Raw genomic sequence first — 26,684 nt, 5'->3', positions numbered from 1 at the left:
TAGCCAGCATGAATGAATAGACAGCCTTTTTACAACATGGCCAATTTTGCGGCTGTGGTAACTAGTGGAAATCATGGTGCGTATTTCGAGTAGTTTGCTAGCTTTGTTATTTACAATTATTCGAACCCAGTGCCATATAGCATATTACTATACAAAACACGTTCTATATTGACCCAATTTTGAGAGGTAAACGACAATGTTGCAGTTAGCTATCTAGTTAAGTTAACTGTTAATAACATCCGGCCGTGATTGGGAGTCCCATGGCGTCGCACAATTGGCCCGGGGTAGGCCGTAATTGTAAATAAGAATTTGTTGTTTACTGACTTGCCTAGTTAAATAAAGGTTAATTAAATGTTACACAACTAACGTTAGCAGCTAACACAAGCGAGCTTTGTTTGGTCCATACTAGCTCTCGAGAACACAAGGGGGCTTACAGCCAGCTGGCTATATGTTACCATCTAGTTAAATTGCATAGGTCCATACATACATACATACATACATACATACATACATACATACATACATAAACTCAGCAAAAAAAGAAACGTCCCTTTTCAGGGCCCTGTCTTTCAAAGATAATTTGTAAAAATCCAAATAACTTCACAGATCTTCATTGTAAAGGGTTTAAACACTGTTTCCCATGCTTGTTCAATGAACCATAAACAATTAATGAACATGCACCTGTGGAACGGTCGTTAAGACACTAACAGCTTACAGACGGTAGGCAATTAAGGTCACAGTTATGAAAACTTAGGACACTAAGGAGGCCTTTCTACTGATCTAGAAAAACACCAAAAGAAAGATGCCCAGATCCCTGCTCATCTGCGTGAACGTGCCTTAGGCATGCTGCAAGGAGGCATGAGGACTGCAGATGTGGCCAGGGCAATAAATTGCAATGTCCGTACTGTGAGACGTCTAAGACAGCGCTACAGGGAGACAGGACGGACAGCTGATCGTCCTCACAGTGGCAGACCACGTGTAACAACACCTGCACAGGATCGGTACATCCAAACATCACACCTGCGGGACAGGTACAGGATGGCAACAACAACTGCCCGAGTTACACCAGGAATGCACAATCCCTCCATCAGTGCTCAGACTGTCCGTAATAGGCTGAGAGAGGCTGGACTGAGGGCTTGTAGGCCTGTTGTAAGGCAGGTCCTCACCAGACATCACCGGCAACAACGTCGCCTATGGGCACAAACCCACCATCGCTGGTCCAGACAGGACTGGCAAAAAGTGCTCTTCACTGACGAGTTGCGGTTTTGTCTCAACAGGGGTGATGGTTGGATTCGGGTTTATTGTCGAAGGAATGAGCGCTCCACCGAGGCCTGTACTCTGGAGCGGGATCGATTTGGAGGTGGAGGGTCCTTCAGGGAAGACATCCTCCTCCCTCATGTGGTACTTTTTCCTACAAGACAGGAATGTCAGTGTTCTGCCATGGCCAGCGAAGAGCCGGATCTCAATCCCATTGAGCACGTCTGGGACCTGTTGGATTGGAGGGTGAGGGCTAGGGCCATTACCCTCAGAAATGTCCGGGAACTTGCAGGTGCCTTGGTGGAAGAGTCGGGTAACATCTCACAGCAAGAACTGGCAAATCTGGTGCAGTCCTTGAGGAGGAGATGCACTGCAGTACATAATGCAGCTGGTGGCCACACCAGATACTGACTGTTACTTTTGATTTTGACCCCCCCTTTGTTCATGGACACATTATTCAATTTCTGTTAGTCACATGTCTGTGGAACTTGTTCAGTTTATGTCTCAGTTGTTGAATCTTGTTATGTTCATACAAATATTTACACATGTTAAGTTTGCTAAAAATAAATGCAGTTGACAGTGAGAGAACGTTTCTTTTTTTGCTGAGTTTAGTTATCAATGTATTTGATTGTAACGGGACTTTCCTTATTGGTTCCCCAAAGATGGAGAAATTGAGAAATTCATTGAGCTCCTTCTCTACATAGGAAAGGAATGGAGTCTGTACAGTAGAGAGGTGCAGGCTGCCTCTAAACACAACACAGATCTTGGGTTATTTTTCTATACAATAGCTAATTAACTAGCAACGTAACCTAATCAGCACTCAAAGGCAACTACATTGAAGTACATTTTCTACAGCCTGGTGTCTGTATGACAATGAAAAGACTTCTCTGTATTGCAGAATTGTCGTGGACTATATGCACAACTAAAGGACATTGTTCCAATCACAGGTCTATGTCCCCATGCGGGACCTTATGGTGTCCAGGACACGCTCCGAAGCAGGTGAGTGTCAGCCACAACACATATTCAGGGACACCTTTTTACTGATGCCAATTTAAAAAGTATCGGCCAAAGCCCATTTACTGACACCCAGTGATAAGCACGATATGTCTTGTGTTGCTGTACCCACAGGTTTTCCAGCGTGAGGAATGAGCAGCTCCCCAGAAAAACATGAGACTTGCTGGTTTAAAGTGGGCTGGTGCCCTACCCACACTGGCCCTACCTGCTCACAAACACACACAGTGCCTTCAGAAAGTATTCACACCCTTTGCATTTTTTCACATTTAGTTGTTACAAAGTGGGATTAAAATGGATTTAATTGTCATTTTTTGTCAAGGACCCACACAACATACTCTGTAATGTAAAAGTGGAAGAAACTAAAAAAATATATATTCTTAAATGCTAATATATCTAGATTAGATGTGGGTCATTGGCATGGATCCCCAGATCCTCAAAAGGTTCTACACCTGCACCATCAAGAGCATCCTGACCGGTTGCATCACCGCTAGGTATGGCAACTGCTTGGCGTCTGACCGTAAGGCGCTACAGAGGGTAGTGCTAACGGCCCAGTACATCACTGGGGCCAAGCTTCCTGCCATCAAGGACCTATATAATAGGCAGTGTCAGAGGAAAGCCCATAAAATTGTCAGAGACTCCAGTCACCCAAGTTATAGACTGTTTTCTCTGCTAACGCATGGCAAGAGGTACCAGAGCGCCAAGTCTAGGACCAAAAGGCTCCTCAACAGCTTCTACCCCCAAACCATAAGACTGCTGAACAATTCATAAAATCGCCACAGGACAATTTACATTGACCCCCCCCCCCCCCTTTGTACACTGATGCTTCTCGCTGTTTGTTTGTTTGTTACCTATGCATAGTCACTTCACCCCTACCTACATGTACAGATTACCTCAAATAGCCTGTACCCCTGCACACAGACTCGGTACCAGTGCCCCCTGTATTTAGCCTCGTTATTGTTATTCTTATTGTGTTACTTTTTATTATGACTTTTTATTTTAGTCTACTTGGTAAATATTTTCTTCTTCTTGAACTGCACTGTTAGTTAAGGGCTTGTAAGTAAGCATTTCACGGTAAAGTCTACACTTGTTGTACTCGGCGCATGTGACAAATAAAGTTTGATTTGATTAGATATGTATTTAACCCCCTGACTCAATACATGTTAGAATCACCTTTGGCAGGGATTATAGTCTTTCTGGGTAAGTCTCCAAGAGCTTTCCACACCTGGATTGTGCAACATTTGCCATTATTCTTTTCAAAATTCTTCAAGCTCTGTCAAATTGCTAGACAACCATTTTCAGGTCTTGCCATAGATTTTTAAGCAGATTTAAGTCAAAACTGTAACTCTGCCACTCAGGAACATTCACTGTCTTCTTGGTAACCAAATCCAGTGTAGATTTGGCCTTGTGTTTTAGATTATTGTCCTGCTGAAATGTTAATTCATCTCCCAGTGTCTGGTGGAAAGCAGAGTGAACCAGGTTTGTGTCTAGGGGTTTGCCTGTGCTTAGCTCAATTCCGTTTAATTTTTATCCGAAAAACTCCCCAGTCCTTAATGATTACAAGTATACCCATAACATGATGCAGCAACCACTATGTATGAAAATATGCAGTGGTACTACGTAATGTGTTGTATCTGTCAATTAGGTTAGTGTTGTGGAGTAACTACAATGTTGTTGATCCATTCTCAGTTTTCTCCTGTCACAGCTATTAAACACTGTAGCCCTTTTAAAGTCACCACTGGCCTCATGGTGAAATCCCTGAGCGGTTCCTTCCTCTTTGGCAACTGAGTTAGGAAGTACGCTTGAATCTTTGTAGTGACTGGACGTATTGATACCCATCCAAGTGTAATTTGCTCAAAGGGATATTCAATCAGTGGAGGCTCCGAGGAGGAGGAAGGGGAGGACCATCCTCCTCAGGGAATTTCATCAAAATAAAAATAGTAAAACATTAAAGTTATCCTTTTAGATTAAACTATACTAAATATAATCACGTCACCAAATAATTGATTAAACACTCTATTTTGCAAAGAAGGTCTACAGTAGCCTCAACAGCACTCTGTAGGGTAGCACCATGGTGTAGCTGGAGGAATGCTAGCTTACGTCCTCCTCTGGGTACACTGACTTCAAAACAAAACCTAAGAGGCTCATGGTTCTCACCCCCTTCCATAGACTTACACAGTAATTATGACAACTTCCGGAGGATGTCCTTCAACCTACCAGAGCTCTTGCAGAATGTACTGACATGTTGTCCACCCAATCAAACAATCAGAAAATGTATTTAGTACTGAGAGCATAGGCTACAGCTAGCTGGCACTGCAGTGCATGAAATGTGGTGAGTAGTTGACTCAAAGAGAGAGAAACACAGTAGTTGAACTGTTTAACACATACATTTCTTCCAAAATGAAGGAGAAGCAAGAGAGAAATAGAGAGAGATTTCATCATTTTTTAAACTTTCAGTTTCACTTAGCTAGTTTAGCCTACTGAAACACCCTGCTCAAACAGAGGGATGTTACGTCAGCTCGCTGGCTATGACTTTCCAACACAACACTGGAACTCTTCCAAGTCAAGGTAAGCTTTTGGTTTTACAAATGTTTTGCCACCGGTGTAACTGCTTACTGACTGTACACTCTACTGCATGATAGGAGCGGGTTTACTAACACGTTAGTTCTATTAGCTATGCTGACTATGACATTACTTATATAGGGTGACATTGATGTAGGCTGTGTGTAGCAGTTTAGCTTGGAAAGGTTTTTTCGCCTGGTCACATACAGCTGATGTGTTGTGCATTGAAGTCCACATGCGAAGGGACAATGTGAGAGGAGGAGAGCACATAGAGGAGAGAAGGAATACAACGTGGCTGCTATGAAAGTGAACTGTGTTTGCTCGTGATTAGGGGTGTATTCATTCCGCCGATTATGTTATAAAAACGTTTCTTAAACGCAAGCAAACGGAACAAAATGAGGATAAACATACCTGAATTTGTCCAGTAGAAACTCTTGTTTGCAACTGTTGGACTAATGATTACACCCTATATCAGCTAGATGCAGGCAAGAGTGTGCAAGGCAGTATTGTCTGTCCATGTGTCACTGCAATTATATGCTGATGGACAACATATTGTTTAATGGAGTTTTTATTATTCGTTTTATGAAGCATCACAGAAGCTTTTTGATAGAAATTAAGCAACTCAGAAGAGTCGTACCATGCGAAGGGACAAGGTGAGAGGAGGAGAGCATATAGATGAGAGAAGGAATACAATGTGGCTGCTATGAAAGTGATCGGGTGTATTCATTCCGCCGATTATGTTGAAAAACGTTTCTTAAACGCAAGCAAACGGAACAAAACGAGGATAAACATACCTGAATGTGTCCAATAGAAACTCTCGTTTGCAACTGTTGGACTAATGATTACACACTAACTCAGCTAGATGCTGGCAAGAGTGTCACCTCAAATTTGTCTCTCGACCTGCGTGCACCTACGTTGTAAACTGTCATTCCTAGGCTAGGTTTTAGCAACCTCATGATGGGTATAGGGAAAATTAGAGTATCATGTAGTAGCCTAAACCTATCGCTGTTACATTAAACTGAGTGAATGAAATATGAATGACAGTCATCCAATATGCTGTAATAGGAACAAGGCCATGCTCATGAAAAAATAAATTGTTCTCCCTCATCTTAAATGGCACTGACCACCGCTGTATTCAATGTCTGCTTTTGAAAAATTGTACCCATCTACCAATAGGTGCCCTTCTTTGCGAAACATTGGAAAACCCAGGTCTTTGTGGTTGAATCTGTGTTTGAAATTCACTGCTCGACTGAGGGACCTTACAGATAATTGTGTGTGTGGGGTACAGAGATGAGGTAGTCATTCAAAAATCATGTTAAACACTATTATTGCACACAGAGTGAGTCCATGCAACTTATTATGTGACTTGTTAAGCCCATTTTTACTCCTGAACTTATTTAGGCTTGACATAACAACGGGTTTGAATACTTATTGACTCAAGACAGCTTTTTTTTCAGCTATTCACTTTTAATTCATTTGTACAAATTGTACATAATTGCACTTTGACATTATAGGGTATTGTGTGTAGGCCAGTGACCAAAAAAATCTAAATTTAATCAATTTTATATTCAGGCTGTAACACAACAAAATGTGGAAAAGGTCAAGGGGTGTGAATAATTTCTGAAGGCACTGTAGCTCCAAGAGATATGCATGAATAACTGAACATCCATAAAATTGCATCTAATGTCTTCGGTGGACATTTTACCTCCTGATAAAATGAAGTGTGCATTAACCTGATTATACGTTAATTCAAAAAAATACACTTCCAGCTAAACCAGGACAAGAAGAATTTGTCCAACACTCAGGTACATTCAGGGCCTCCATGCCCCTCTTAAACTAAAAATGAAGTACATGGCAATAAGACATGTAAAACCATCCACTCACTGAAATGGACTGCACAGGCATGTGGTAATATCTGTCTTTCCCATTTACTGTGTAGTTATTCTGCTTTTATCTTATTCTCTGATTCAGCACTTGCTCTTGACACATTCAGAGGGAGGGATGAGAGCTTTGGGTTCGAGGACATTCTTAATGGTGCGTATTTGAATACTGCTATCATTCAGCTGTTTTACAAAAGGTTGGGTGTGTAACTAACGTTGTGGTCATATGTGTTTTCTTGCAGATCAAGCCCAATGTGAATTGATGGGAGAGCCACATTTCATGATGCAGTACAAGTTGGGATGTGAGGATCAATAACATTTATTTTCAATCAAATTTAGTTACGAAGCCCTTTTTACATCAGCAGATGTCACAAAGTGCTATACAGAAACCCGGCCTAAAACCCCAAACAGCAAGCAATGCAGAAGCATGGTGGCTAGGAAAAAACTCCTTAGAAAGGCAGGAACCTAGGGAGAAACCTAGAGAGGAACCAGGCTCTGAGGGGTGGCCAGTCCTCTTCTGGCTGTGCCGGGTGGAGATTATGAGTACATGGCCATTAAGGCCAGATTGTTCTTCATAAATGACCAGCTGGGTCAAATAATAATCACAGTGGTTTCAGAGGGGGCAAAAGGTCAGTACCTCAGGAGTCAATGTCAGTTGGCTTTTCATAGCCGAACATTCAGAGGTCGAGACAGCAGGTGCGGTAGAATCGAAAAAGGACGTCTCCTAACTATGTTACATTTGTCATGTATGTGGTTTCATTTGTATTTTTTTTTTTTTAATACTTTTGGTTGGCTTCTTGCATGTCTTTAAAGACAATCATATTTTATACTGAATTATGCACTGTTGGACAAGATATTGTTTAATGGAGTTTTTATTATTTGTTTTATGAAGCATCACACAAGCTTTTTAATAGAAATGAAGCAAAACTCAGAAGAGTCATACCATCTTTCTACACTAGATAGTGTAATCCGCAATATAGAACATTACTCATGTCATTTGAGGTCATCTGTCGTTGCAAACTCCATTTGGCATTATCTTAACTATTGGACGGACAACACTGCTTCAACTAAGTAGGGAAGGTAACCAGGATAGTTTAAAGAACTCAGGAGTAACATTTCTTTGATTTACAGCAGTACCAGAGTATTCTGCTTCATCTCTCAAACTTTGCAGATACATTTAGTGCAGACGTATAGTATATACTGTAAGAGTTATGAGCATGATATAAAATGGTTGATATAATACAGATGTAATAGATGTCTTCTTAAATGGTAACAAAAAGAGGAAATGGTTTTTAAAAGCTTCTCACTAATCTCAAACGTTAACATTGAATTGAAGAAGTCAAATAAACAGTATATATATATTAATCAAATACTTCTTCCCTAACAATGTGCAGAATAAACCATAAAACTGTTAAATGGATGCCTATAATAGGATGTAGATATGGATCCTTTATCCTGTTTGTCGTAATCCTTCAGTCTAGCTTCTCCTCCTGGAAGTAGTCTGCATCATTGAGATGGTCCTGGAACTTCTCATATTGCTGAAAGAGAAATGTGGGAGTGAAGTGGTGAGGGAGTGTCAGTGAGGAAAATCAGAGAGTATTGATTTCTATTCCACAAAATGACAGTGTGGGGGAACAAATCAGAGGGTTTTCTGAAACAGACAGATGTGGATGGTAATTCAATGAGGGGTACTGTTATTTTATGGAGGGAAAGTGGGGTACATACCTCTGAGATCCAGCCCCTCTCCTCCAGTTTGGTGAACACCCTTTTCACTGTTTCCTTCACTGGCTCCTCTCCATTCTTCTCCTCCTCCTCCATCACTGTCCGGCAGTGTTGAAACAAGTGGTACTTGAAATGTTTCAGAGCATGATACACCTCTGTTCGGCTGGCACAAACGGAGCCCACACTGAAAGCCTGCCATTTAGGAAAGACACATGCAAGGTGACCTGTCATTGAAAACACTCAAACAGCAAACCTGACATTTCACAAAATTTGTGTGCTTTCTTCTAGGGACCGAGATGGATAAAACAAAGACAGTGTTGATTTCTTCTCAGATGTAGTACCTGTGTGTCATCGGGCATGAATTGGTCCTCTTCGAGGCTGTTGAGATCGTACAGTTGCCCTGAGAGACGCACACTGAAACTGCATTGTCTCTGGAGCTTGCATGCCTCACAAACACTCCGATGCAATCCTAACTTCAAAAGCCGGACCTTGGGGTAACACTCCACACGCTCCTGCACGTGGACACACAAAAACACATAACAGTTTGCATATACTGTTTTTGAACATAATATAAGAATGGACGACTTAGCCAAAGTACAAGCATAGCTGTATACAGATGAGATCAGTGAATATGCAGCCAACGTTGAATGACTACACACAAACTCCTGTCTAAGTTCTCTGTGAAATGGTTCTTCACCTTGTACCGGTCGGTCCAGCGGCTCCGCTGTTTCAGGTTCTCCAAGCGAGGGAGGATTGTCCGCTCATCAAAGTGGAACAGCGACGCCTTCATCTCCTGAGCATATCGCTTTGTCCGATCACCGCCTGCTCACAGTTATCAACCAAATAGATTCCCTACACTTGGATCATGCAGTTGATTGGGGATGGTTTTTGAGACCGCTATTGTTTAAAAACACTTACCATAAAGAGACTTGAGAAAGGTTTCATCCAGGACGTTGATCATAAGGGCTTTGAGGACCACTTGAAAGTGATTGAGCTGAGACCCAGTGATGACTAACAAAAGGAGGAAAAAAGCAAAGTAATCATACAACTCAGCGTGCTTTTACCTGTGAATATTGACCCATGATAGTGTCAGCTGACTCACACTGGCGTGGAAGAGAAACAGCTATTTCATCTGACACCTCCTCATTCTTGTCCCCTGTCTTATCCTCAACTATGAAGTCCTTCAGACTGTCGCTGTGATCTGCTGCCTCTTCTTCACTGCTGCCCAGCAATAGTTCGGGGGTATCCTCTTCTTCATCATTATCGCCACTAACATCTTCAGCTACTTTACCCTTGTCTTCATCACTTGAATCCTGGATATTTACAAGAGAACCACAGCAATACATGGGTTGTAAAACAATGTTCAACAACAAAGAATGTTTCCTCAGTCCATATATGGACAGATTATTGTGGGTATATGCAACATGATTCTGCCCAAAGGATCAACACTTATGTCATGCTCGTTTACATGATATGGTGGTAAGATACCTCCAACGTGCCCCTGCGTTTCGGAACGCGGGACTTCATCTTCTTGGATAATGCCAGGAGTTTAGACTGCCGTTGCTTTCGTTTAGCTGCGGTCTGTTTAGCTTCGGCAACTTTTTTGTCCTTTTCTGCAGCACTCTCGTCCTCCGAATCGGAATCGTGGCTTTGTTGTTTTACGCGTTTTTTGGGAACGACTTTCCTTTTAGGCTTGGTTCCTACGTCGCTGTCAGAGTCGCTGGAGCTGTCTGCGAGGACGCGCTTCCGACGAGGACGGGACCTACCTTCGCTGGAGCTACTACCATCGCTGGCAGGGCTCTGTTCCCCACTGGCAGGTGTACTTTCGCTCCCACTGTCCGAATTCTGATAGTCACTCTCTGAAGCGCTGATGCTGGTCGTGCTCGCGCAGGACTCCTCGTCACTGTCATCAAGGATAGACGACGGCAAACCGATTTGAGCCCTTTTCTTCGACGCTTCAGCTTTATTTTTTCGCAACGTTGCGAACACTTTACGCTTGTACAGGCTTTCCATTATTGTTTACGCAGTGTTGCCAAGTTAACAGTCCAAATAAACGTTAAATAACGTTGGCAATACTGGCTGGCTAGCTAGCAATTAGCTAATGTGAGATGCAGAACATGCTAATTAAAAAAAAAAAATGCGCGCAATCATATGTAAACAACGTTGATCTGGGTTGATACCAAGCTTTAACCACGGTGAACCTTTAAAAAAAATCGAATTATATCTCGTGTGCACCTTTTGTTTTGTTTTGTTGATGTTGTCGTGTGCTTCTTCCCACTTCCGCTCTAGACTCCCGCCCTCCACTCAAAATGGCCTCTAAAATCATAGCGCCTCTCCCGGCCATTCTAGATAAATTACTCGTTTTTTTTGGGGCCCACTGCTAGGCTACTTGTATGAAGTCAATTAGTGATATATATTTTTTGCTAAAGTGCATCATGTATACAAATAAGGTTTATTTATATAAAATATGTTGTTAAAAGCTTATTTATTTATTTATTCATGCCTCAATTCAGAAATAAATGAGTATTCTATTTTAAAAATCATATTTTATTCTGGAAAAGTGGTAAATGTTCTTCACAAATAAGATAATCAAACAATGTAACACATGTCAAAAACACATGTCAGCAATAAGAAGGCGTTTTGACATTTATAATCAGCAAGAAAGCATTTTTAGCATTTATTAATTTCATGAGAATCTGACCCTGTGAGAATCTGACCCTGCTGATAATAAGTACTCCCCCTTGTGATCATAGATTACACTACGGACAATAAACCGGACACCTGAGTTGATGCCAGCTCCACCAGTTTAACTGAGCCATCATTACTAGCGATAGCCAGTGTCCGGCCTGATGGGTGGAAGGCCACTTGGTTGCTAGGATGTGGCCCAGTTTCCATGGTTATCATAACTGCTACTTTTCTCATATCCCATCGTTTGACTATACCGTATAATTCATAGGAGGCAACAGTGTCACCCAGTGCATTAAAGGTGGCATGGTTGCAGGAATGCTGGTGGCCATAAAAGGGCTTCCCACAAAGACAGGGTTTTATCAGCAGCTTTGCAGGTCCCACACCTTTGTAGTATTGTCCTTTGAGCAGTAGGCAACAAAGTCACCACATGAGTGGAAGGAGCAGCACCATGTGGCATGGGTGGGGCCATCCAGAGTCAGGATGCAGTGGCCTTGGGAGAAATCCCAGATCCTTACTGTTGTGTCTCCACTGGTGGTGGCCCAGGCTTCCACCATTTGGGTGAAAGCTGCAGTCAAAGAGCCAATCACTTTGACCCTCCCCAGTCATGATCATCTCCCCGACAGACATACCCCACAACCTCCAGAGCTGGTCGTCACTGGAGGAGGCTTCAATACATTTGCGGGGTGCAGGGCGAGGCAGTGTATGGGCCTTCAGTGAGTTGGTGAGGCGGAATTCATATGCTTTGGTGCCCTGTGATGCCAGAGCTTTCATTTGGCCCAAGTAGGGGTTCACACAGTTGCTGACAGGAAACTCAAGAGTCTTTGGGGTGTTTCTGAGCTGTGTTTTTTGGTTGGGTCTTTGTCTTGGTCATTGAGGGCAATTCCATCATTCTGTAGTCGGACTCTTTCCCCAGACTCTGGTATTTCTCCTATTCTGGGGGAAGACCAGTGTGTATTACGCAGGGTGGCTTCCAGGCTGTTGGCCACATGTTCTGTCCCTCTAAACTGATGAGCATTTTCTGTTTCAGCGCCACTTGGTACATTTACATTTAAGTCATTTAGCAGACGCTCTTATCCAGAGCGACTTACAAATTGGTGCATTCACCTTAAGATATCCAGTGGAAAAACCACTTTACAATAGTGCATCTAAATCTTTTGGGGGGGGGGGGTAGAAGGATTACTTTATCCTATCCCAGGTATTCCTTAAAGAGGTGGGGTTTCAGGTGTCTCCGGAAGGTGGTGATTGACTCCGCTGTCCTGGCGTCGTGAGGGAGCTTGTTCCACCATTGGGGTGCCAGAGCAGCGAACAGTTTTGACTGGGCTGAGCGGGAGCTGTGCTTCCTCAGAGGTAGGGAGGCGAGCAGGCCAGAGGTGGATGAACGCTGGAACGTTGGTACCTATCACTCAGCTGCTTCAGTGCAGGCTCATATGAACTATAGTGCTTCTTCAGTTGTTTGTTGTATTAAACAAGCCTGCTCTTCTCTTGGACAAGACACTTATGCTGCAGTCGATGGAAATCCCTCTCTTTCTGAAGCTTGACCAGTGTTTCACCAGCTTTGAAAGCTGCCTGACTTAAGCTGTCCCACTCTCTCTGCACATTCTTCAGCTCATTGTCTATAAATTTGTTGTGCGTATATGCGTCAGACACAAACTCCACCAGCTCGGTATTCAACAACCCCCTCAGCTCCATTTCGTACCACTCTGCTTGGAAGCAATCCAAAGTTCTGCTCATGCCCATTTTGACAAGGAAGTTGCGGATAAAATTATCCACCACGTCTGGAATGTGGGAGATGGGTTGCTTAGCTGAGCCTCTGCTCTGTAACACGGACCCCGTTTCATCTGAGGCATCGCGCAATGCTCTTATCGCAGCCTCCAAATCCTCATCCCCCTCTGCCATGCTCCTTTCTTCATAGGCCAGAACTTCCTCATATTGATAATCGTCTTTTGTCATCTGGTATCAACACATTTTTTAGGTAATATGGCCCATCGACAGATTCTTGCGCTGTTTCATTTGTCGCAGCCATTCTTCCAACCCCTTTCTGCATTTGTTTACCCTTCTCCATGGTCACGAATTTACGCAGCATTAAGGGTGCGTTCGTAAATTCCCTTTGGCTATCTACTACGGTTTCAGAGGACTCTAATCTGAGTGTGCCAGACACGAAGAATAACTGATGAATTTACGAACGGACAATCTGACAACACTCGGAATATACGAACGCCCAGAGCGCACTCTGGCACTCCAGATTGAATTTACGAACACACCCTAAGTCTGCACAGTGTACATGTAACGGTCGTCGTAGTAAGTGGACCAAAGCGCAGCGGGTTGAGTGCTCATTATATATTTATTTAGAACACTTAAGAAAACGTACGAACGAACAGGATTACAGGCTAAACACAACTTCCCACAAAACCCAAACAAAACCCACCCCTCTATATAGGACCTTCAATCAGAGGCAACGAGGAACAGCTGTCTCCAATTGAAGGCCAAATCAATAAACTAAACATAGAACTAAAAAGACTAGACTAGAACATAGAAATATACTAACATAGAACATAGCCCAAAAACCCCGGAAAACACTAACCAAACACCCCTCTACATAAACACACACCCCGAACCACATAAAACAAATACCCCCCCTGCCACGTCCTGACCAAACTACAATAACAAATAACCCCTTTACTGGTCAGAACGTGACAGTACCCCCCCCACAAAATAAACCCCCCAAACTAAAGGGAGGGAAGGGAGGGTGGCTGCCGTCACCGACGGTTCCCGTGCTACACCCCCCCCTCTCCAATCCTCCTACTGTGGAGGTGGCCCAGGCTCTGGCCTTAGTCCCCCACCTAACCTGTCCACCCCGGGCTGAAGCACTTCGCTGTAGACCTCGGGCAGACGGGCGACTCTGGGAGCTCCGGACTGTAGGGCGACTCTGGCAGCGCCGATTCCGGACTGTAGGCCGTCTCACTCGGTTCCGGACTGTAGGCCGTCTCACTCGGTTCCGGACTGTAGGCCGTCTCACTCGGTTCCGGACTGTAGGCCGTCTCACTCGGTTCCGGACTGTAGGCCGTCTCACACGGTTCCGGACTGTAGGCCGTCTCACACGGTTCCGGACTGTAGGCCGTCTCACTCGGTTCCGGACTGTAGGCCGTCTCACTCGGTTCCGGACTGTAGGCCGTCTCTTGGTTCCGGACTGTGGGCCATCTCTAGACGGGGCACTGTTGCCGGACACTCTGAACGGGGCACTGTCGTCGGACACTCTGGACGGGGCACTGTTTCCGGACACTCTGGACGGGGTACTGTTGCCGGAGGCTCTGGACGGGGTACTGTCGTTGGAGGCTCTGGACAGGGTACTGTCGTCGGAAGCTCTGGACGGGGTACTGTCGTCGGAAGCTCTGGACGGGGACTGCGCACTGAAAGCCTGATGCGTGGGGCTGGTAGTGGAGGTACCAGACTGGAGGCACGCACCCCAAGGCTAGTGCGAGGAGCAGAAACAGGACGAGCTGGACTGGGCTGACGCACTGGAGGCCTGGTGCGTGGGGCTGGTACTGGAGATGCCAGACTGGATACACGCACCCCAAGGCTAGTGCGGGGAGCAGGAACAGGACGAGTTGGACTGGGCTGACGCACTGGAGGTCTGGTGCGTGGGGCTGGTACTGGAGATGCCAGACTGGATACACACACCCCAATGCTAGTGCGGGGAACAGAAACAGGACGAGTTGGACTGGGCTGATGCACTGGAGGCCTGGTGCGTGGGGCTGGTACTGGAGATGCCAGACTGGATACACGCACCCCAAGGCTAGTGCGGGGAGCAGGAACAGGACGAGTTGGACTGGGCTGACGCACTGGAGGCCTGGTGCGTGGGGCTGGTACTGGAGATGCCAGACTGGATACACGCACCCCAAGGCTAGTGCGGGGAGCAGGAACAGGACGAGTTGGACTGGGCTGACGCACTGGAGGCCTGGTGCGTGGTGCTGACTTTGGATGTGCCAGACTGGAAACACGCACCTCAGGGCTAGTGCGTGGAGCGGGAACAGGATACACTGGACCATGGGTAAGCACTGGAGGTCTGGAGCGCACCTCCTGCACAACCCGTCCGGGCTGGATGGTCATAGTAGCCCTGTACGAGCAGAGTGCTGGCACAGGGCGGACTGGGCTGTGCAGAGGCCTGATGGTTGCCATGCGTAGAGCAGGCGTAGGATAGCCTGGGCCTAGGAGGCGCACTGGTGGCCAGATGCGCTGCGCAGGCATCCTCCTTCCAGGCTGGATGCCCACTCTAGCATGGCACTTGCAAGGGGCTGGGATCACTCGCACCGGACTGTGCGTGCGCATGGGCGAGATCGTGCGCACTTCCGCATACACCGGCGCTCTCTTCACCACACGCTCCCCATAATAAGCACGGGGAGTTGGCTTAGGGCTCACCCTTGGCCCAGCCAAACTACCCGTGTGCCCCCCCCAAAAAAATTATTGGGGCTGCCTCTCCGGCTTCCTTGCCAGCCGTGTTCCCCTGTAGCGTTCCCGGTCCTCTTCAGCCTCTCTCCATGGTCCCTCTCCGGCTAATATCTCCTCCCAAGTCCAAAACTCCCGATAGTCCACCTGCTGCTCCTTTCCCCGCTGCTTGGTCCGTTTGTGGTGGGAAGTTCTGTGACGGTCGTCGTAGTAAGTGGACCAAAGCGCAGCGGGTTGAGTGCTCATTATATATTTATTTAGAACACTTAAGAAAACAAAACAAGAAAACAAAACAAGAAAACGTACGAACGAACAGGATTACAGGCTAAACACAGCTATACAATCACAACTTCCCACAAAACCTAAACAAAACACACCCCTCTATATAGGACCTTCAATCAGAGGCAACGAGGAACAGCTGCCTCCAATTGAAGGCCAAATCAATAAACTAAACATAGAACTAAAAAGACTAGACTAGAACATATAAATATACTAACATAGAACATAGCCCAAAAACCCCGGAAAACACTAACCAAACACCCCTCTACATAAACACACACCCCGAACCACATAAAACAAATACCCCCCTGCCACGTCCTGACCAAACTACAATAACAAATAACCCCTTTACTGGTCAGAACGTGACAGTACATGGAATGTGATAGTCCTACAGCATGGGTGTCAAACTCATTCCACCGTGGGCGGAGTGTCTGGAGGTTTTTGTTTTCCCCTTTCAATTAAGACCTAGACAACCAGTTAAATTGTAAAAATATTAATCTTATATGTGGTAAATAGTACGTGTGTACAGTTGAAGTCGGAAGTTTACATACACTTAGGTTGGAGTCATTAAAACTCGTTTTTCAACCACTCCACAAATGTCTTGTTAACAAACTATAGTTTTGGCAAGTCGGTTAAGACATCTACTTTGTGCATGACACAAGTCATTTTTCCAACAATTGTTTACAGACAGATTATTTCACTTATATAATTCACTGTATCACAATTCCAGTGGGTCAGAAGTTTACATACAAATTCCAGAAAATTATGTCATGGCTTTAGAAGCTTCTGATAGGCTAATTGACATCATTTGAGTCAATTGGAGGTGTACCTGTGGATGTATTTCAAGGCCTACCTTGTATTTCAAGGCCTACCTTTCAAGGCCGACATCATGAGAAAATCAAAAGAAATCAGCCAAGACCTCAGAAAAAAATGTGTAGACCTCCACAAGTCTGGTTCATCCTTGGGAGCATTTTCCAAACGCCTGAAGGGACCACGTTCATCTGTACAAACAATAGTACGCAGGTTTAAACACCATGGGACCACGCAGCCGTCATACCGTTCAGGAAGGAGATGCGTTCTGTCTCCTAGAGATGAATGTACTTTTGTGCGAAAAGTGCAAATCAATCCCAGAACAACAGCAAAGGATCTTGTGAAGATGCTGGAGGAAACAGGTACAAAAGTATCTATATCCACAGTATAACGAGTCCTATATCGACATAACCTGAAAGGCCACTCAGCAAGGAAGCACCTGCTCCAAAACTGCCATAAAAAAGCCAGACTACGGTTTGCAACTGCACATGGGGACAAAGATCGTACTTTTTGGAGAAATGTCCTCTGGTCTGATGAAACAAAAATAGAACTGTTTGGCCATAATGACCATTGTTATGTTTAGAGGAAAAAGGGGGAGTGCAAGCCGAAGAACACCATCCCAACCGTGAAGCACGGGGGTGGCAGCATCATGTTGTGGGGGTGCATTGCTGCAGGAGGGACTGGTGCACTTCACAAAATAGATGGCATCATGAGGGAGGAAAATTATGTAGATATATTGAAGCAACATCGCAAGACATCAGTCAGGAAGTTAAAGCTTGGTCGCAAATGGGTCTTCCAAATGGACAATGACCCCAAGCAAACTTCCAAAGTTGTGGCAAAATGGCTTAAGGACAACAAAGTCGAAGTATTGGAGTGGCCATCACAAAGCCCTGACCTCAATCCCATAGAAAATGTGTGGGCAGAACTGAAAAAGTGTGTGCGAGCAAGGAGGCCTACAAACCTGACTCAGTTACACCAGCTCTGTCAGGAGGAATGGGCCAAAATTCACCCAACTTATTGTGGGAAGCTTGTGGAAGGCTACACAAAACGCATGACCCAAGTTAAACAATTTAAGGCAATGCCACCAAATACTAATTGAGTGTATGTAAACTTCTGCCCCACTGGGAATGTGATGAACGAAGTAAAAGCTGAAATAAATCATTCTCTTTACTATTATTCTGACATTTCACATTCTTAAAAATAAAGTGGTGATCCTAACTGTCCTAAGACAGGGTATTTTTACTAGGATTAAATGTCAGGAATTGTGAAAAACTGAGTTTAAATATATTTGGCTAAGGTGTATGTAAACTTCCGACTTCAACTGTATATAGATTGTGTATAGGCTTGTCTCCCATATCAATCTTCTCTTTGTGCCCGACTGGGTTCAAATGCCTTCTGTTTCTTTTTTTCTGTATTTATTTATCAGTGTATGTATGTATGTATGTATGTATGTATGTATGTATGTATGTATGTATGTATGTATGTATGTATGTATGTATGTATGTATGTATGTATGTATGTATGTATGTATGTACAGTACCAGCCAAAAGTTTGGACACACCTACTCATTCAAGGGATTTTCTTTATATATATATGTTTTTACTATTTTCTACATTGTAGAATAATAGTGAACACATCAAAACTTTGAAATAACACACATGGAATCATGTAGTAACCACAAAAGTGTTAAACAAATCAAAATATATTTTATATTTGAGATTCTTCAAATAGCCACCCTTTGCCTTGATGATAGCTTTGCACATGCTTGGCATTCTCTCAACCAGCTTTATGAGGAATGCTTTTCAAACAGTCTTGAAGTAGTTCCCACATATGCTGGGCACTTGTTGGCTGCTTTTCCTTCACTCTGCGGTCAGACTCATCCCAAACCATCTCAATTGGGTTGAGGTCATGTGATTGTGGAGGCCAGGTCATCTGATGCAGCACTCCATCACTCTCCTTCTTGGTCAAATAGCCCTTACACATCCTGGAGGTGTGTTGGGTCATTGTCCTGTTGAAAACCAAATGATAGTCCCTCAAAGCGCAAACCAGATGGGATGGCGTATCGCCGCAGAATGTTGTGGTAGCCATGCTGGTTAAGTGTACCTTGAATTCTAAATAAACCACCAGCAAAGCACCATCCCACCTCCTCCTCCATGCTTCACAGTGGGAACCACACATGCGGAGATCATCCGTTCACCTATTCTGCATCTCAGAAAGACACAGTGGTTGGAACCAAAAATCTCCCATTTTGACTCATCAGACCAAGGGACAGGTTTCCACCGGTCTAATGGCCATTGCTTGTGTTTCTTGATCCAAGCAAGTCTCTTCTTCTTATTGGTATCCTTTAGTAGTGGTTTCCTTGCAGCAATTTGACCATGAAGGCCTGATTCACGCAGTCTCCTCTGAACAGTTGATGTTGAGATGTGTCTGTTACTTGAACTCTGTGAAGCATTTATTTGAGCTGTAATCTGAGGTTGGTAACTAATGAACTTATCCTCTGCAGCAGAAGTAACTCTGGGTCTTCCTTTCCTGTGGCGATCCTCATGAGAGCCAGTTTCCTCATAGCGCTGGATGTTTTTGCGACTGCACTTGAAGAAACGTTCAAAGTTCTTGAAATGTTCCATATTGACTGACCTTCATGTCTTAACGTAATGATGGACTGTCATTTCTCTTTGCTTATTTGAGCTGTTCTTGTCATAATACGGACTTGGTCTTTTACCAAATAGGGCTATCTTCTGTATACCACCCCTACCTTGTCACAACACAACTGATTGGCTCAAACGCATTAAGAAGGAAAGAAATTTCACAAATTAACTTTTAACAAGACTGTTGGAAAAGCATTTCAGGTGAAGCTGGTTTAGAGAATGCCAAGAGTGCAAAGCTGTCATCAAGGCAAATGGTGGCTACTTTGAATAATCTAAAATATAACAGTTATCTTGATTTGTGTAAAAAAAAATGTTTACTACATGATTCCATATGTGTTATTTCATAGTTTTGATGTCTATTATTATACAATGTAGAAAATAAAAACAAAGAAATACCCTTGAATGAGTAGGTGTGTCCAAACTTTGGACTGGTACTGTATGTATGTATGTATGTATGTATGTATGTATGTATGTATGTATGTATGTATGTATGTATGTATGTATGTATGTATGTATGTATGTATGTATGTATGCATGTATGTATGTATGTATGTATGTATGTATGTATGTATGTATGTATGTATGTATGTATATTATTTTACTGCTGTAGGGATATAATTATTGTTTGGATAACCTTATTTACTATTATGTATTTATTTTTACCTTCAGTCTTTATGCGATGCGCAATGCAGAGAACACCGGAAGAAGAATTATCATTGAATTATTGTAATGTTTGTTTATGTGTCAATTAATCTCATAAGGGATGAGTTGCAAATTGGCGATTTGACGCGAAAATAAAATGTCATTAATTCATTAATACACCAGGTGATGAGAGTTCCTTACTAATGAGTGACCTTAATTAATCCATCAAGTACAAGCATGGAGCGAAAACCCGCAGACACAGGGCCTCTGAGGAATGAGTTTCACACGTGGCCTACAGGCCGCTAGAGCAATGTGGATGATTTTGAATCAAACATTTTTTTTAAATACTTACATTTCCCTCTCCTTTATTCCTCAACTACAACAATTACGCACATGAGGCCCGCGAATAAAAAATGATATATAAATAAACCATATCTAATGTCATTGACACGTATGTGAATGTATTTGATGTGATTTTTAAATGTAATTATTTGTCTGTATTTCACAGCAAATATAGCACATTGAATGGAGAGAGAGAAATTAAAGAGAGAGAGAGAGAAAACGAGAACTGTTCATTTCCGAACCTGCAATGGCAAAACAAATACAGCAGGTGGCATATTCAATTCGCAGTTGATGCTACATGTATAGGACCGCTCAACGACACACACACAGCCTAACAGCTTCTTCTCTCTTTGTCTCTCTCTTTCTCTCTCTCTCTCGCTCTCTCACCCCTCTCTCCCTCCCTCACTCACACACACACACACTTTTGCACTGATCTCTGCATATTCAAATGTCAGCCCCCCATTTCACCTGTCCTATAACCTATAGCCTATACACTCTTATAAAATAGCTTTATTTGGCTGTCCTCATAGGATAACCATTTTTGGTTCCAGGCAGAACCCATTTGGGTTCCATGTAGAATCCTCTGTAGTAAGGGCTCTACATGGAACCCAAAAAGGTTCTGCCTGGAACCAAAAATGGTTTTTCATGTTTATCCTATGGGGACAGCCTTAGAACCCTTGTAGGTTCTAGATAGCACCTCCATACCTTGCTCTTTAACACAATTGTATCCATATGTCAAAGTGCCATCTGATCTAAACATGGAAATGTAGGGAAACAGCTCTTGAAAAAAGATAGTCTATGATCTGGCTGATTCTTGAAATTTAACTTGACTGACAATTAATCCGGGGCTATGATGTTTCTCTTCTCATCTGGCAACCAATAGGAAGCCAAGGATACGTGGATGCGACAGATTTGGAAAGTGTGGTAAGTAAAGTAGCATTCAGATGTCAGTGTAGACAGAGGAAGAGAGAGGGGAGGCAGGGCGGTCGAAGAGTAGGCGTTTACGAATTCAAGCTCTGTCCAGACTAGAGGCTCACCTGTTAGGCGCAAGACATGAGCCATCCAAATGAGAAAGATGCCTCGGGCACAATCGAAAGTAAACCTAAATCGCCCATGCTTTCATCATACTGCATCGAAAGCATTCTCGGCCGACGAAGTCCCCTCAAAGTCAGACTCACAGGAATGCAAAGTTTACCAATGCTACTGACTGGGAGTGCGGAGCATAATGCGCCTTGTGAAGGTAAGACAACATATTGTAGGTTGACAGCTAACTTTCTCTGTAACCCATATGCAATTATAGAAACCATCTCCACATGTATACTGCATTTGCAGCTAAACACACTTGCATTTTATTTAATGTGGCGAATGTTCTTTGCATTTAAAGTACATTTCATTAGGCCTAAGGGGTTTTAAAGAAGCCTATGTCCTATAAACAACATTGCCTTGTAAAAAGGGCTATTATAATGTGATGAAACGTATCATATTGCGTGTTGCGCTGTTGATTATTTATAAATTCCTTAAAATAAACTATCTCTCTTTGCAGCCTCTCAGAAAGATGCGGACATGCACCTGCCCCCCAAATTGCAGCGTCTGTATGGCCCAGGGGGAAAGCTCATGGATTCCAGACGGGGAATTCACTTGAATGAGGAGCAAGAAGAGAGGGAGCGTCCTCTAGACAAAGTCTACGAAAATCTGAAAATCACTCAGGCGCCACAAGTTAGCATCAGCCGCAGTAAATCATATAGGGAAAACGCGTCCCACAGTCAGAGCGAGGAAGATAGGAACCTCGGGCGACGGACAGAGGAGCACGCGGAACTTGGCGCACTGAAGTTCGAGGAGGACACCGGCAATGAGCTTATCTGCGAAGACACAGAAATGTCCCCAAAGAACGGAGAGAGTTTGCACATCAATGGAGATGTTAAAGACGGAGAGGACAGCGTGTGCCTCTCAGCTGGCAGTGACTCAGAGGAGGGGATGCTAAAGCGAAAACAGAGGAGATACAGGACTACGTTTACCAGTTATCAGCTTGAGGAGTTGGAGAGAGCTTTCCAGAAGACGCACTACCCCGATGTGTTCACGAGGTAGCGTTCTCATTTGCCTGCACTTATCAGTTATTTGAACACTCTGAAAATCTGTTGCATATATGCCTATAGGTTTATGGTCATAAAAATAAACACTGTGCTCTTAAATAAAAATAAAAAATGTATAATACAAATAGGAAGTCTAGAGATATGATTCGAAAGTGAGCCTTTCTTAATAGTCAATTCTTGCATTGAGGTGATTAAAAACATATTATAATATGGACATTGTTTGGCTTAGAAATGTAAGAATATGAAACATATTTTATTATTATATTTGAGCATTGTCAGAAGAGTAATATTATTCATGACATTATTATTATTCATGATGATAATTACTCAATAATAATAATAATAATACATGTAATACACTAACAATATAAATCACACACAACAAAACGAAATTTTAAAAGAAGTGTGCGCGCAACAATCCCTATCAAGGAATAGAATAACAGTTGAGACCAATTGTAATGTTGATCTGCACATAGTCGTTCTCATTTGAATTATTATGAATTGTTATTGTGGATTTGTATTATTGATAGCCTAATTGTGGCTGCCAAAAAGATTTCCCCAAAAAGATTTTTACAAAACGTTTCAATTCTTGATGTCAATTGAAGTTGGCTGCTACAGATAAAAAATGTTGTTGGCATAATTGCATCTTTACAAAAACATATTTGTGAGATAGGATATTTATTGCTTGATTCTCAAAAGCACGTTTGGAAGAAGATTCATGGCTATTGGTAGAGATAATGTAGGCACAATTTATATTATTTATTTTCAAAGAAGCCTACGCACATAGCCTAATCCAACGACGATATTGATTTAATATAATGTCATTTGTATTGTTATCATTTAGGCTTGTGTTATTGTCATCGTTGGATTTGGAATTGTACGACGAAATCTGTGATGATAACTGTATTATATCATGTGCAATTGTTTTCTTCTTTCGATTTAGGGAGGAGTTAGCGATGCGGTTGGATCTCACTGAGGCTCGTGTGCAAGTGAGTGTCAATTATTATTAGTTTATATTTGACATTATTGTGACCAGGCTACAATAGCCTATTAGTGCTAGTCATTCTACTATCATATTTAATTTCGATGACATGCAACAACATTAAAAGGTAGCCTTTAATAACGTTAATTATAATAACATTGTATATTATAGACATAATTGTACATTAGGAGTATTATTATTACTACATGTGTAATACATATGTAATACATTTGTAATACAGTTCACTTTAGACATGCAGCGAGAGGTGAAATTATTCAAACACACCAGAAAAATGAATTCGCTTCAGGGCGTTCATGACCGTATCATGATCTTAACAGCGCAAACAGAGCCAGTATTGACGGAAGTGAACTCCTTGCATAGCCGTGGCGGGGTAATGCTATTTGATTTCCCATCTTCTTATTATAATAGCCGCGCATTGATCGGATTTCTCACACCTTAAGTGAGATAAACGCCATTGTAGGTTAGCTACCCTACCATCCTCATTTAGAACATTGCTTACATTTTGAAACTTGAGTCTCAACCTTAGACACCAGACTACGCATTTACCTCTCCCACATGTCACTCCCTTCAGAGATGTAGATGAGCAAATCACTCGTTGGAGAGGTGATAAAACCTTGTAAATTCCATATGTTTCATTTTATAGCCAGTGTCAAGTCTGAATGGGAGGGGGGAACCTGGTTGCACATTCTCTCCCTCTCTGTTCTCTTCACTGTCTCCACACAAGTTGATTTACTTTCAATTTGCACAAAATGTGCTTTATTGTCATGCCCGATTTGTAATAAGTAAAACAATTAATAAATAGACAACTGTTCCCCAACATTTTGAAATAAATGAAACCTATCCTCAATCCTAGGCCTAATGGTCTTTCTCTTCCTCCCTCTCTCTAAGGTGTGGTTCCAAAACCGCCGAGCTAAGTGGCGGAAGCGGGAGAAAGCCGGGGTTCAGACTCACCCCCCAGGACACCCCTTCTCTGGACCCCTGGGTGCAGCACACCACTTGAGCCACTACCTGGAGGGAAGTCCTTTCTCGCCCCACTCTCACCCCTCCCTGGAGTCTGCCTGGACTGCTGCAGCCACCTCGTTCCAGGGTCTGACCCAGCCCCTTGCTAGCTCTGCCTCCCCCCTGGGATTTGGCCCCTTTCTGGGAGCAGCCATGTTTAGACACCCCACCTTTATTAGCCCCTCCTTTGGAAGGTGAGCACTGCCCACAGCTCTACATTAGTAAGGCTGCATCTGATTGGATCGGTGCCATCTGGATTGTATGTCTAATGAACTATTTCTCACTTTTCTCTCGTTCCCTTCTGTCATCTTCTGTATCTCCCCTCTCTCGTCCAACCTTCTCACTCTCTCTTCCTCCATCGGCAGACTCTTCTCTAGCATGGGTCCTCTGACACTCTTACGCCAGCCCATACCCGCTGTAGAGACTCCAGTCCAGCCCCCGATGGCATTGTCAGAGCCCTCCCCCTCCTCGCCTGTGGACCGCCGGGCCTCCAGCATCGCAGCACTGCGGCTCAAAGCTAAAGAGCACTCAGCTCAGCTGACACAACTCAACATCCTACCTTCCAGCATGACTGGGAAGGAGGTGTGTTGAGAGACATCAAACTCCCTCCAATTCCCCCTACACGGAGCATGAGTCATGACCAAAGGAATAGCAGCTTAGAAGTGGTATAGCACAACTTTACCTTGTCTAAACTCCTCCCCAGTTAGTTGTCCCAAAGTTCTGTTACTCCACACTCTCCACAACAGTGAAACATGCTTTCCTCATCAACTGAAGAAGAGAGAAGAAAAAAAAAAAGTGGACTCCCTGCCCTTTGACCCTCAGGAATGACCCGTTAGCAGCTTCTCACAGGGTGCTACGCAGTGTTTACCAACTCCAGTATCAACAACAGCACACATTTTTGTTGTAGCCCCGGACAAAAACACCCGATTCAATTTGTCAAGGGCTTCACGATTAGTTGACAACTAGAATCAGATGTGATTTTCCGGGGCCACAACAAAAAAACATGTACTGTTGGGGATAATCGAGGACCGGAGTTGGAAAAACACTGTGCTACAAGCCACCAAAGGGATAGATCTAGACTCTGGAGAGGTTCAAATGGAGAGAAATGCTGTAGACTACAGACTGTGTAAGTTTAAATATCATATAATGTACATTTCATGTATTGATAACATGGTGTCTGTTGATAGATTTTCGCAGTCTTCTTAAATTAGTTGGTTATTCAAGTTTGTATTTATGATCAGTCCTGTATGAGCCAGAAGGAAGTCTTCAGCAGGAAAATTGAATTTTATTTTAAAGATTATTTCCTGGTTTCAGATGAATCAGTTGAAAAGAGCTAAGACAATAAACTGTCAAATGGAAAACGTTTCACCTTTCGTTGCTTTTAACTGTGTTGCAGTGAAATAAAAAATTTAAAGTGAAATAATTCTGTGGACAGAATTGAGAGGTGTATTCAACAGCATGAAGCAATATAATAACAAGCTTGCAACAGACGACATAAACAGTGGTCTCTCCAAATACTGGTGTAGCCTACAGTCTCACTGATGGATCTCAAGAGCTGGATTCAGGGACAAAGGTGTGAATTAAGGATTTATATGGTCATACAGTGGAGTTCGAAATGATTTATACTTTGATAAAGATGAGGAAAAATTACTGTATAAAATAAATAGATCAAATACTGAGCTATATTGTATGCTAAAAACATTTGGGAAATTATATTATTTTATACTAATACAGTTGCTCAGAACATTTTTATTTTGTTTAAGAAGTAATACTTTTTTTCTCAAAAAGGTAGGGGTAAAAATGATTGACACCCCTATTTTCAAGACCTTTTTCCTAAATGTTTTATGACTTTGAGAAACACATTGGGAGGGATCTTAGACCATTCCTCCATACATAATCCTTCCAGATCTTTGATATCCTTCGTCTGTCCTTATGGACTGCCCTCTTTAATCCAAACCCAATGGGTTTCAAGTCCAGAGACAGATGGCCATTGCAAAATGTAGATTTTTGTTGCCAATTAACCATTTCTTTGCTGATTTTGATTTGTGCTTGGGGTTATTATCTTGCTGAAAGATCCACTTGCGGCCAAGTTTCAGCCTCCTGGCAGAGGCAACCAGGTTTTTGGCTAAAATGTCCTGGTACTAGGTAAAGTTAATGACGCCGTTGACCTCAACAAGGGCCCCAGGACCAGTGGAAGCAAAATAGCCCCATAACATCAACCACCATATTTCACAGTAGAAAGTGGGTTATTTTCTGCTCATGCATTCTCATTGACACCAAACCCACCACTGGTGTGGCCAAAGAGCTCTAT

The 26,684-nt window shown here is 43.2% G+C and overlaps 2 protein-coding genes and 1 pseudogene across 2 annotated transcripts; 2 read left to right on the top strand and 1 right to left on the bottom strand.

Moving 5' to 3' along the window:
* The first annotated feature begins 39 nt into the window (after positions 1 to 39).
* On the top strand, positions 40 to 20,116 carry LOC115154773 (proteasome maturation protein-like; annotated as a pseudogene).
* LOC115154772 (coiled-coil domain-containing protein 82) lies at positions 7,567 to 10,733 on the bottom strand. The gene is made up of 7 exons (XM_029701339.1): positions 9,921 to 10,733; positions 9,535 to 9,745; positions 9,351 to 9,443; positions 9,130 to 9,254; positions 8,774 to 8,944; positions 8,436 to 8,624; positions 7,567 to 8,248 (listed from the first exon to the last, which is right to left on the bottom strand). The coding sequence occupies exons 1-7, from the start codon at positions 10,443 to 10,445 to the stop codon at positions 8,183 to 8,185; spliced, it is 1,380 nt and encodes a 459-aa protein (XP_029557199.1). The 5' UTR covers positions 10,446 to 10,733; the 3' UTR covers positions 7,567 to 8,182.
* Positions 20,117 to 21,067: 951 nt separating the features above from the next.
* LOC115154771 (aristaless-related homeobox protein) lies at positions 21,068 to 25,793 on the top strand. The gene is made up of 5 exons (XM_029701338.1): positions 21,068 to 21,521; positions 21,825 to 22,362; positions 23,315 to 23,360; positions 24,263 to 24,567; positions 24,739 to 25,793. The coding sequence occupies exons 1-5, from the start codon at positions 21,335 to 21,337 to the stop codon at positions 24,962 to 24,964; spliced, it is 1,302 nt and encodes a 433-aa protein (XP_029557198.1). The 5' UTR covers positions 21,068 to 21,334; the 3' UTR covers positions 24,965 to 25,793.
* The last annotated feature ends 891 nt before the right edge of the window (positions 25,794 to 26,684 follow it).

The sequence above is a fragment of the Salmo trutta genome, chromosome 19 (genome assembly GCF_901001165.1).
Source record: "Salmo trutta chromosome 19, fSalTru1.1, whole genome shotgun sequence".
Taxonomy (NCBI): domain Eukaryota; kingdom Metazoa; phylum Chordata; class Actinopteri; order Salmoniformes; family Salmonidae; genus Salmo; species Salmo trutta.
This window is presented reverse-complemented; position numbering and strand designations above follow the sequence as displayed.